Below are 12,083 nucleotides of genomic sequence, written 5' to 3' on the forward strand. Positions count from 1 at the left end.
TAACTGAATTTATAAACGAGTCAATAAACAAGTTTGTTCGTGAACATAAACAAACTAAACACATCTATATTCGTATTCGCTTTTTATTAAATAAACATAAAATTTTATTTAATATTCATTTATTTAGCTTAATAAACGAATAGTTTATAAACATTATTTCACTTAAACCCGTAGGCATAAACCAAGCATGTACTAGGAAAAAAACACCACCTTAATATCGTATCAATTGACATTAGATTCTAGGTTTGACAAACTCCTCTCCCTTCACTTGTAACTTCACAACAAAGTTACTGGAACTCTCACATGCAACACGGTGTAGAGCTTATTTAAACACATTCACATGCCAATTGCTTCATAGCCGTCTCCCTCACGCTTAAGTTGTTAATGAATGGAGACGGCAATAACAGCTACCGCACCGCTCATCGCTACCACGGCCCAAAGGATTGGTAATAGTGTAATAGTATCCTGTGTCTGCATCAGATGATTGTTTCATTTAAAAAAAACATATAGGTTTAATTGAAGTTGTTCAGAATCAAGAAGTTTCCTTGCGACGAAATCGTACATAAAATTGCATCACATGCGTAAGAAAAACATAGTTGTGACTTATGTATGATCATTTGAGAGTTGGAGTCTTACTTGAATGACAGTGCATAGGGTGTGCCTTGGCTTGGGCAATTGGTCCGCAACCAAAATGTAGAACAGCCCCATTACTCCCGTATGACGTTTGATGCTACTGTAATTTGATTCCAAAGTCAAAGTCTCCCCTTTAGATATCTCGATGGCTCCCGGTAGAGGATAGCATGTAGTTATTCCAACAATATAACCGGCTTCGTTTCCCGGTTCTTCTCCCTCCCCGTAAGTCGGAAACGAAGAACTTATAACTTGGCAATCCTGAATTCACCAAAATGCAAACAGGCACAGCTCATCATCATCATCATCAGATTGCATACATGCATACATTGTACATACCTCTCTATAAAGAGCAGAACCAATGGCCCCTGAATGTTGGTGTGCCACACCATATACGAGATAACCACCAAATGGCACGTCAAGGCTTATACTTTTTTTGTCAACACATCCATCATCAGCCAATCCGGTCGCATGGCAAGGTTCAATCTCATTCCACATGCATCAAAGATATTCAATGACAATATTTGAGAAGAAATTCAGTTTGACAAAAATGAATTTTGCTGCAGCACGTAAACAATTCATCTACCTTGCACAAGTGCTCTTCAGTAATCCCAGTTGAGTTTCGGGTCCTTTTCCAAGTATCGGTAATGTCAAATATATAAACTTTAAAAGGCAAGACGGAGCTATCCAAATCAACCCACTTCACAGTGTATCGAAGGTAAAGCGTTCTTCTAACACCCTCGAATCCATGTTCTACCTTGCATTGCGTGTGATTGTAACAACAAAACAAGCCCCCTTTGTAGTCTGGCCTCAGAGGTCTTCCATATTCATTGACCGTGACATCGTACAGATCACAACGGCATTCGGTAAATCCCAACTTGTCCTCCACTCCCCTTGTATCGATTGTGTGAACATTAAGCATCCATTGCTCCTCAAACCCGGAAGGAATCTCAGCAGGATTACAGAATTCTATTCCGTATGGATCGGGAACATGAGTTGCGGTTTTCCGTGTCTCAGACTCGAGGCCAAAGAACTGGCCAAGATCCGGACAAATCCCACTGTTTCTCCCAGAAATGTAATCCGAGCTGTTAAGTTTTGCATGGTCATCAAACTCTGATATTTCGACGCCTCTAAGAACAAAGTATCTACCAACAACCCAATGATGCGGATACGTCTCGTGCAGCGGAACAGGATGCCCTGCCTCATCGACCACTTCTGCATTGAAACTTTTCACGGCAATATGACCTTTCGGAAAGTCGACATTGTAGTAGAACCTATTTTCCACCGATCCCACAAACTTGGGTGACATGAAAACAGAATTTTGAATCTTATTTTCATTGCCCCAAAAGGCCTGTGAATATGGTAAACTTAGTGTCACCAAAACCATAACCAAAACTAGCCATCCTTGATTGTAACTCTCCATTGCCCTGTGATTTCAACCCCTTGAATCAAACCAAACCATGTCATGTCTTCTAAATTCATTATGAAGTTTACGGATTACAACTCAAAAAGAATATAGAATAACATTAGGAGATGAAGAACATGTACAAGATGTATATAACGTAGCAGCTGGAAGCAAGTATTCAAATCACGGTCGCATTTTTTTGTCATGTTTCGTTTTCCGTGATTGCGATCATAACGGATGTTATTACAGTCATAACGGAAACTATTGCGAGTATAGCAGGTATATCGAAAGATAGCGTTATCTTGATTTAATCAAAGTGAGTGGTCGTATCATCGATGTTGACAATGACCAAACTGACAATGGCAAGTCATTAATAATATTTAAAGAGGACTTACCAAAAGTATTTACTCCGCGTTTTACTCGTAGGAACAAGACTCAAATTTGATGGATTCTGATTTGATTTGATTTAATTAGATTTTTAAAATTATATTTAAGTCGAGTCATATCTAAGTTAGAGTGAAAAATATTCGATTTGACTTAATTTAAAAAAATATAATTTTACATTATATATTTACGGACAATTACAATAATATCTCTCCAATTTTTAATTAAATCTCTATTTTTATTGAATAAAAATAATATTTTAGAACATGTCAGATCAAATTTTGTTTTTATCGCAGAAAATCGAATCAAATTCAAATTAATGAGAAGTATACATTTTTCAAATCAGATCAAATTTAATATATAAATATATATATAATTTTTGAATCAAATAAAATTGATCGAAAACCTAATCTAACTCGACCCGTGCCCATCCCGGATAAAAGCGTCTTAATGAATTTCCCCCGCAATCATCTTTTCCATGTCGGTTAAACGCTTGGAAAATAAAATATTGAAACTTGGAGCAGGCGTTGGATGAAATCAATCATTTTAGGAAAAATTATATGTTTAACACTTAAACTATCAGTTTTGATTTATTTTAGTACTAAAACTTTTAATCTTTTCAAAATCATATCTAATGTTTATTTTTTATTTTAGTACTCCGCCGTTAAAACTTTAACACATTTAGTATCTAAACTATCAATTTTGATTCGTTTTAGTACTTAAACTTAAAAAAAATCAAAATTTAACATTAAGTTTTTAACGGGTACTAAAATGAAACAAAAAACTAAATATTATGTATGATTTTAAAAAAATAAAAATTTAAATACTAAAACAGATCGAAATCGATAGTTTAAGTATTAAATATGTAAGTTATCCGTGATTTTAAGTGTACAAAATTGTCATTATCTATATAAATTGGGATTAGAGACGTGGAATGTGAAGAAAAATAATATTAAAGGGTCGTGTTTCTTTGGTTGGAGATAAAAGAAGAAGAAGAAGAAATCTGATAAATAAAGAAAAGAAAGAACTCTTATACTCGAACTAAACCAGAGAAATGCACCCTTCCTCTTTGAGGGTCTCCTGTAAGTCCTCTAAACGCCCCGTCGCCTTCTTGCTCCAATCTGGCCATGCTATCAGATTATTAGCAAATTTTGATTGAATTTGTTTCTTTTCCGCTCACAATTGAAAAGGGTTTGAAGTTTCTAATGAACACGCTTTTCTCTTGAAAATCAAGTTATTAGCAAGCACATGGACATAAATAATACATCTGATATCATGTTTAAGATTGTAGAAAAATAAGTATGAATCAAACTATTTTAGTGGTTAATGGATTATTGTTATTGTTAGAAAATTTGAGTTTCAGCATAGACCATCAGCATAACACAACCTTCAGGGGGTGTTTGGTTCAAGGATTGTGGGATTCCCATGGGATGAAAATCCCACATTTCCATGTTTGGTTGGTCAGAAATCTCATTCCCGGTAATGTTTTATTACCAATAGTAGATTTTTTGGGGTATATTACCGAGAATGTCATTACCTACCTTCCCTTAGGTATTGTGACATTACCGGTGTTTTGGACTAAAATGCCCTTAAATTTTTATTTTTTTTCAAAAATATCATTCTTCTGTCATTGAATAATAAAAATTCTACGAAGGTTAAATTACAAATTTATCCTTAAATTATTTTAGATTTACAAAAAAAAAAAAATCTATAATTAAAATTTTATATGAAGTTCAGGGGTTAAAATTTTTTTTTATCATTTCATTAAACCTTTTTTATATTTTTAATTTTGTAAAAAAAATTATATAAATATTATGAATTTAATTTTTAAAGAAAATATATAAAATATTTTACAATTTGTAATATTATACAAATATATAATAAGGACAATTTGGTCAAATATACATTCTAATAATCTTTTATTCCTTTAACCAAAAATCTTACATTCATGCTAAACCAACCAAACACAAAATACAACATTCCCAGTAATCCTATTATATGGTAATCTTTTATTCCCACTGGTAATCTTACATTCCGTGAACCAAACGCACCCTCACTGTCATGCTTACTGAACAAGGAAGAATCAGCTCTGGCTACTACAAAACCCATATGATTAATTAGAAAGGATTTGAGTGTATCAAATTAGGCTCTCGGTGCTTGCTGCAGCCCATAAGGGGTTTTCTTAAGTTTACAAACCAACGAATCTCCCATAGGACTAGAGCATTCAAAACCAGGCGATTGTATCATGTAAATTTCTTCTCTAAGTTCGTCATTTAAGAAAGCGTTGTTGATGTCAATCTGACGAATACCCCAGTTGTTTAAGACAGCAACAACAAGCACAATCCCAATGGTAACAGTGCGGACAACCGGGCTAAAGGTCTCATGAAAATCACTTCCAACTTTTTGTGAGTATCCTTTAGCAACTAGGTGAGCTTTCAGCCTTTAAATAGAACCATTAGGCTTACGTTTGACCTTAAAAAGCCAATTGCACCCAACAGGTCTTCAGTTAGGTGGAAAGGCTTGTAATTCCCAGGTACAATTCCTTTGAAGAGCCTCATACTCTTCATGGACAGCTCGCCTCCAACCAGGATGCTTTAAAGCTTCTAGGACATCAACAAGTTCAACATAGTCCTCAATCTCAGTGATAAAAAAATTTAGTGGGCCGAGAACAAATCTCATACTGGGTTTTTTTGGCCCATTAGGGCACTCGAGGTGACGAGTTCAATGAGATATAATATTCTAATAGACATGAATGAGTGGATCCTACATCGAGGTGACGAGTTTCATATTGTCCCAATCCCAAGTAACCGTTGCTATTGCCTTGACCAACGGCTATTTTTTTAATTTAAAGAAACTCATCACCTCGAAAAGACGAATTATTTTATTTTTTTTAATTTTAATTTTAAGTTTTAAATTTAAATTTTTTTACAACTTTTAAAAAAATATTTTTAAATGGACTCGTCAGCTCTATAGGTGATGAGTCATATTAATTACAATAAACTAATGCTCACATGGAGCCCACTCATCCGAGTCTATTAAAATATTATATCTCATCGTACTCATCACCTCGAAGTGATGCATTTCCCCAATAAAAAATCGAGTGCCCAATTGGGCTAAATAAAAAACATAAGTGCCCTATTGGGCAGAAAAACCTCCCATACTTACCCTGGTGGGTTTTTCCAATATCCCAAGCGAAAAAATAAATTAGCTCAAAATGTTGTAACATATTTTAATTTGTAATTTATGGCATTTGTTACAGTAAATATGGGACTTGTTACTTCGAGCTGACGAGTTTTAAAAAAAATATTTTTTAATGGTTTCACGTATATGGGACCTATGTGAGTCAATATTTTAATTTTTTTATAGGAACTCCTCACATCGAGATGATGAGTCCTTTTAGATATTAATTTTTTTAAATTACTAAGTTATTTTAAAATAAAAAACTATAAATCTCGTCACCTCAAGATGACGAGTTTGTCTTAAATTTAAAAAAAATAGTCGCTTCTAGTCGTTGCACGATGGGCAGATTGATACAGTCACTATGTAACTCGTTACCTCGAGGTGACGAGTTTGGTGAGATTTTTGAAAAAAAAAACTAGTCTTTTATGGCTGATGGATTTGGGGTTATAAATAGGAGTTTTGGGTTTAGGTTTTTTATTGTATTTTGCTAAGAAAAAATTCGAAAAATATTCAAATTTCAGAAAATGTCAACCCGCAATGAAATGTTGCATCTCGATGAGATCTATATTTCTTCGCTCGAGCTCATATCGAATGGAGAACGGATCATTTGTCAAAGAGGAATGGGTCTCCGAGATCCGCATAAGCGGATTATTATATATTTGTAACAATCTAGGCTATATCCAGCTACGTTTTTGTGCGATTTTAAGGTGAATTCAGCATTGATTATGGCTCTCATTGAACGTTGGAGGTCAGAGATGCATATTTTCCATTTTTCGAGTAGTGAATCAACAATTACGTTGTAAGATATCATTTACCAACTCGGTGTTTCGATTAACAGTGTGACTGTAGTGAGGCACAACAATTTCGACCAATTCAGAATTGTTTACCAAGTTTTGGGGAAAAAATTACCATCAAAGGTCTTATAAGAGTACTGGATACATATCACATGGTCGGAGTCCAAATTTAATGTAACAAATGACTCTACCGAGGTTGAGGTGATTTTTGAAACCTGAGTATATCTGCTCCAATTGATTGGAGGGATATTGTTACTGGATAAATCTGGTAATTTGGCTCACATTCAGTATCTTCTGATATTGGAGAATTTTTATGTGTGTCGCAACACTAGTTAGGGCTCGGCGATATCGACTTTTTTTATATCGGAAACTTTACAAGGCTTCAATTGTCCAAATGGTCAAAAAGCGGATGTAGCAGGTTGTTTAGTCCTGTTACAATCTTGGGTGTGGTATCGGTTCTCGTTTTTTACTCTAATTACAACCACCCAGGTTGAGTTTCCTCTCGCTGCAAGGTAATTTTTTACCATTATTTTTTAGTAAATTTTTAAATTTAATTTTTTATATTTTTTTACTTTTGACTTTTTTTATTATCTAGATGATGACAAAATTATCGAGACGAAGTTATCGGGTGTAGCTAAACAAGATATACGAATGAGAATCAATATCGTTGGTCGACATGTGATAAATATTATTTTTTTAAATTACTAAAATTTAATTAAAATGTTCATTTTATTTATACTAACTTTTATTATTAATGTTTACAGTTTTCTTGGATATCGCATTATGATGATGAGATCCATCGGGTATTGCCATAGGGTGTTTTTGAAGGGTCGGAGTTGTGGTATGTCGTAACACCTCTATTACACTTTGCAATCGTTGAGATTCACGCGACAAATACAGTGTTGCGACAGTTTAGGTCTGATCAACTGATTCCTACGCAAATTATTAATATAGACGCGTTCCATAAAATTGATAAGTGTGGGAAGCATACCCACAATTGGTTGAGGAAACAAGCTGATTACATGGAGCAATGGAATCAATGTCATTTCTCGGTCCCTATGCGTTATGAGATTACACCCGCCGACCTTGATTTCAACATTTCTCCTTATCTCCGAAATTATGAAGCAAATAAAAAATCATATTTAACAACATCGTAAGAGAGGGAAAAATGGGAGCGATGAGAGGCCAAATTCACAAAGGCCAAGAAGAAATTATCTTCGTCTTCTGCTTCTGCTTCTATCGATTATTTTACATCTTAGACGAGTTTTGTTTTTTATCCTCCATATCTTGCTTCAACAAGGACTCAGCCAAATTAAGTTGGAGGTTCATGTGATGAAATGCAAAACACTCAAGCATCTTCGACTGAATATGCATGTGAGGGTGAATGAGATCATATTATATATGATCAACAACATAGTCAAGTTGAGTCAATGACGATAATGATGGCATCAAATATCATAAGTCCATCATCGTATTTCAGAGGTTCATCTTAAAGTAGAGTGATGTTCAGTACACCTCCTATTCAATATGCAAACAAAGATGAAGACGAAGACGATCAAGGCGAGACCCTGACGTACTCGACAAGTCCCGTGCTATTATATTCGACGATCCATCGGCATCGTCAAGAACTAAGAAAATATAAATCAAATTTTTATTAATTTGTAATAAACTTATTTATTTAAGTTTTTTAATATTTTTTTTATTTATTATTTATTTTATATTTTTAAAATAAAATTGATTAAAATCGTCATCTCTACGTGATAAGTTTCAACGGTTTATTTTTTAAATTTCAAAAACTACCTGTTGCACAACGGGTATTTTTTTAAAATTCAAAACAAACATATCATATCGACGTAACAAATTTAATATGTTTTTTTTTTACTTTCAAATTATTTGATAAAAATAAAAATAAAAAATTAATTTTTAATAAAACCCATCACTTCGAGATCACGAATGTCATTAAAAATAAATAAAATATTGAGTCACATATCTTAAACTATTTAAAATTTATTTTCATATGATGAGTTCCAGATTTATTGGAGCAATAACTGTAGATTACAAATTAAAATCTGTTTCGGCCTATTGAGCTGATTAATATTTCCGCATGGGATGGGATAATGGGGAAAACCGACCCTGGTGGGCGTCTTGGGCCATAGAGGCGGTGACACGTTTTAACCTATGCCCTTTCTGCTCAGTTTATTGCCTCTAGGGTTTCATTTCGAACACCGCTAGTTCAAATCTCTGATTCTTCTTTTTGATTTACTTTTTCTTTGCCTTTTGTTCTTCTGATCTGCTTTCAACATCGAGAACGACACCGTTTTGTTCATAGCACTGGATTTGGTATTGTTTCTCGCTTTGATTTGTTCTACTGGAATTGTGGGATTTGCCCAAAGGTGATTCAGTTTTAGTCTTTGGGGTTACCGAATTATCGTCAACAGTAAACTTAAAACTTCATCAATGGTAAATGGACCTGAACCCTGATTTTTACGTTTCCTATTTTTGTTGTTGAAATTGTGTACTTTATTGATTTTCTTATTAATATTTCACTGAAATATGTCATTTTCAGAGGCATGTGAAGGCAATAACGAGGTCTAGTAATTTTAAACAATCTAGGTTGCTTCCTTTTGATACTAATTTGCGTGAAAAGCCTTACTCATTATGCAAAGAATGTTAGGCAAGTAAAAAAAAGTTATGTGATGTGTTGGGAAGCACTTGTTCATGTCCTTCATGTGTATCCTGTGAACGTTATTTATTTTTTTTTTTGGAAGGCAACAAGAGAATGTTGTTCGATGTTGGTAATTTTGTCGGCTCCTCATACATGACACTGGAATATCTGCGGATTCTTATGTTTGCATATTGATAATGCTTGCTTGAGTTATGTCGTGAATAATTCATGTTTAGAAGCAATCCATGGTAATACGGAATTATGGATGCAAAGATGTTAGTTTTCTTGTCAAATCTCACCTCGAGAACATTTTTATAGTTATGCATTCTTGGCATCAAGCTAGTAGTGTTGATTTAGGGACTTGGTTACGATAGGATTTAATTGCATATCATGTTTCCTTTAGGATGGACTACGCTTTCCTTTTATGTTTTCATTTTGATAGCTTGGACCAGTTTACCACATTATTCAAGATGATTAAATAGTTTGTTGAAATACTTGTGATGGTATATATAATTCTTGTAGTTTTGGCCCTAAATTTAGTCATCTATTGAAATAGCTTGTCGAAATCCTTATGACAGTACATGTAACTGTTGTATTTTCCCCCCTAAATTTGTTTACATTCAATGGCTTATGGCTCTATTATGTAGTATGGTATGTGCTTTGTTTATTCACACTCGAGGAAATGGGGAAATCTTAGTAACTAAAATAACAGAAAAATGCTATCAGACAGACAGTTAATTGTTCATGTTTTTGTATAGGCTGCAAGAATTCTTGCGAACTTGATTGTTATGGGCTCTGGCATATTGGGAAGGGCTGTATTCCAGGCATACCGTCAGGCTCTTGCAAGTATGTCTTTTATATGTGTCAAGGCTTGCAGCTTTTCTGTTTATTGTTCTAAATAAAAAATAATTATCATATTTACAAAATTTGTATACTATGTTCTAAATCCTCGAATTGACCATTCCTTCTTTGTGCTTCATTGCAGATGCCTCAAAATCTGGTGTTGCTCAAGAAACAATGCAGAACATCAGGAGAGGAAGCAAAATTATGGCTGAACCAGAGGCAAGGCAGATTCTAGGGGTGACAGAGCATTCATCATGGGAGGAAATCTTGAAGGTTTGCTAGATACTTTTACCTATTATCCTCTGAGATATTATACCATTCTTTTTATGAAGTTTTGATAGTTTTTCCATGAACTACACACAGAAATACGACAACTTATTCGAGCAGAATGCCAAGAATGGGAGCTTTTACCTGCAGTCAAAGGTTCATCGAGCAAAAGAATGTTTAGAAACACTTTACCAGACGAAAGATCAGGGAACCCCGGATGTATAATTTTGTGGTACATGTTACACCCACGCCGATCACTCGTTTCCCTAATTGAATATCATTTTGAACTTTTATTATAATCCAATCAAATCAAATGATAGCAATAGCTTGTAACACCTTGGAAGTCCGCTGCGATGTGAGTGTATTGCACAATAGCACTACATGAAACACAGTATGTTGATGGGATATGATGAACATGCTACATTTTCTGATCACGTTTACTTCTAATAATAATTGTAGCATTTTTTTCTGTACAATTTCCTTCACTTTGAAAGGGATATGGTGGATTGAAGATGATTATATGTATATAGAGGTGATAGCTCCTTGCTAGGCGGGAAGGCTTATTGAAAACAATTTGTTGTTGCCTGTGGCAAGTGAAGAGGGGGTACATGAAAACTTTGTTCATGGAATCGAGGGCCGAAAAGTGACTTCGGTCCCACATGAAAATACTTACTGTCTTGTTGGGTTAGGTTTGGATGGGATCATTTCTTTTGTTTCATCTTCATCTATAATTCCTGTAATGTTCTATGATTTTGGGTGGTATTCTAGGACAAGGGGTTTGGACAAACAAATGTATGTCAAGGTGTCGGATTTAGTTCTTCAGTTACCTTAAATCAGCAAAGTTTTGAATAAATGAATAATAAAAGTTCAATTTAGAATATAAATGAATGAATGAGATACGTAGATGAAAAATAAAGTTCTTCTGGACAAAAAATATATATGTATAATATGAATAAGCATAATTGTAATCTTATTTATATTAACATATCCTCTTGATGTTTGATTTGTTGGAGAGGAATCTCTTTGTTTATTTACTTACATACATATTATATAGAGTGAATTTACAAAAAGGTCAACGACCAGGCTGGGCATTGGAACTTGAGATTGTATGGCACGAAGGTTTGCTTGACATGAATTTTATGACTTTTTCAAGCGCAGTAAGATGTGGTGACTATAACTCAGAAATGCGTCCCCCGACAACAACAACAGTGACATAAAGCTGGACTGTCATAATTTTTGTTGACATTCACTCCATCTACAACATGTTTCCACCCCCCACCCCACTTATTTGTACTTCAATGCTTCTGGAATCAATTCACCCACTTTTGGGATTGTATTTCAAGCTACTCGCTAACTTGTCTATTTGGTCATTAAATTATTATTATATCTTTTATTTTTTATATAAAATGGAAGTATAACATCAATGGTATAAATGTAAAAAAGGATAATTTAGTGACCAAAATGAAAACAAAATAATAACTGAATGACCAAATACATCATCGATCCTTAAAGTTTTGATCATTGAATATAATTAGGTTGATAGTTGAACAAGAGTTGAAGTTGAGTGGCCGTAAAGTTTGACAGTGGAGAATTCAACCGCCCAGCATTTGGTTGTGTCTCTCCCCGAAGGCTCCATTTTCATTTCTCTCGCACGCGCAATTGCGCCGTGGAGTTTGTTGTTCCTCAAATATATAATACAATAACAACAACTAGTTGGTCTAGTGGGATGAGACACTATGTCCCTTAAGCAAAGTCAAGAGTTCAAATTTTAACGTTTGCGAATGGAGAAAACTGAATTGAGAAAATCGTCTTCGCCTCTGCAATACCTGATCTAAATTAGTCAGTCAATAAATCGGATATTAATGATTAATTTAAAAATATATATAATACAGTTGTTCGAACCCAAATTTATTAC

General features: G+C 34.3%; 3 protein-coding genes across 3 annotated transcripts; 1 reads left to right on the forward strand and 2 right to left on the reverse strand.

Moving 5' to 3' along the window:
• Positions 1–277: 277 nt before the first annotated feature.
• Positions 278–1,145, reverse strand: LOC120215922. Its single transcript, XM_039213450.1, has 3 exons — positions 970–1,145; positions 637–891; positions 278–471 (listed from the first exon to the last, which is right to left on the reverse strand). Exons 1-3 carry the CDS (start codon positions 1,126–1,128, stop codon positions 382–384), a joined length of 504 nt encoding a protein of 167 aa, XP_039069381.1. The 5' UTR covers positions 1,129–1,145; the 3' UTR covers positions 278–381.
• Positions 1,142–2,110, reverse strand: LOC120215921. The gene has a single exon (XM_039213449.1). It carries the CDS (start codon positions 2,051–2,053, stop codon positions 1,142–1,144), a length of 912 nt encoding a protein of 303 aa, XP_039069380.1. The 5' UTR covers positions 2,054–2,110.
• A 6,570-nt stretch (positions 2,111–8,680) lies between these two features.
• On the forward strand, positions 8,681–10,586 carry LOC120215729 (mitochondrial import inner membrane translocase subunit PAM16 like 2-like). Its single transcript, XM_039213321.1, has 4 exons — positions 8,681–8,853; positions 9,817–9,904; positions 10,044–10,174; positions 10,265–10,586. Exons 1-4 carry the CDS (start codon positions 8,851–8,853, stop codon positions 10,391–10,393), a joined length of 351 nt encoding a protein of 116 aa, XP_039069252.1. The 5' UTR covers positions 8,681–8,850; the 3' UTR covers positions 10,394–10,586.
• The last annotated feature ends 1,497 nt before the right edge of the window (positions 10,587–12,083 follow it).

This window comes from Hibiscus syriacus, unplaced genomic scaffold (assembly GCF_006381635.1).
Source record: "Hibiscus syriacus cultivar Baekdansim isolate YM2019G1 unplaced genomic scaffold, ASM638163v2 tig00110156_pilon, whole genome shotgun sequence".
Lineage (NCBI taxonomy): Eukaryota > Viridiplantae > Streptophyta > Magnoliopsida > Malvales > Malvaceae > Hibiscus > Hibiscus syriacus.

Bases quoted from the DNA above. Each gene is read 5' to 3' on its own strand.
- LOC120215922 (XM_039213450.1), bottom strand. From the start codon at position 1,128: ATGTGGAATGAGATTGAACCTTGCCATGCGACCGGATTGGCTGATGAT. The intron at 892-969 runs GTATGTACAATG...TGGTGAATTCAG, and splicing joins GTTCTGCTCTTTATAGAGAG to GATTGCCAAGTTATAAGTTC. The intron at 472-636 runs GTAAGACTCCAA...CATCTGATGCAG, and splicing joins CCCTATGCACTGTCATTCAA to ACACAGGATACTATTACACT.
- LOC120215921 (XM_039213449.1), bottom strand. From the start codon at position 2,053: ATGGAGAGTTACAATCAAGGATGGCTAGTTTTGGTTATGGTTTTGGTG.
- LOC120215729 (XM_039213321.1), top strand. The intron at 9,905-10,043 runs GTATGTCTTTTA...GCTTCATTGCAG, and splicing joins ATACCGTCAGGCTCTTGCAA to ATGCCTCAAAATCTGGTGTT. The intron at 10,175-10,264 runs GTTTGCTAGATA...AACTACACACAG, and splicing joins CATGGGAGGAAATCTTGAAG to AAATACGACAACTTATTCGA.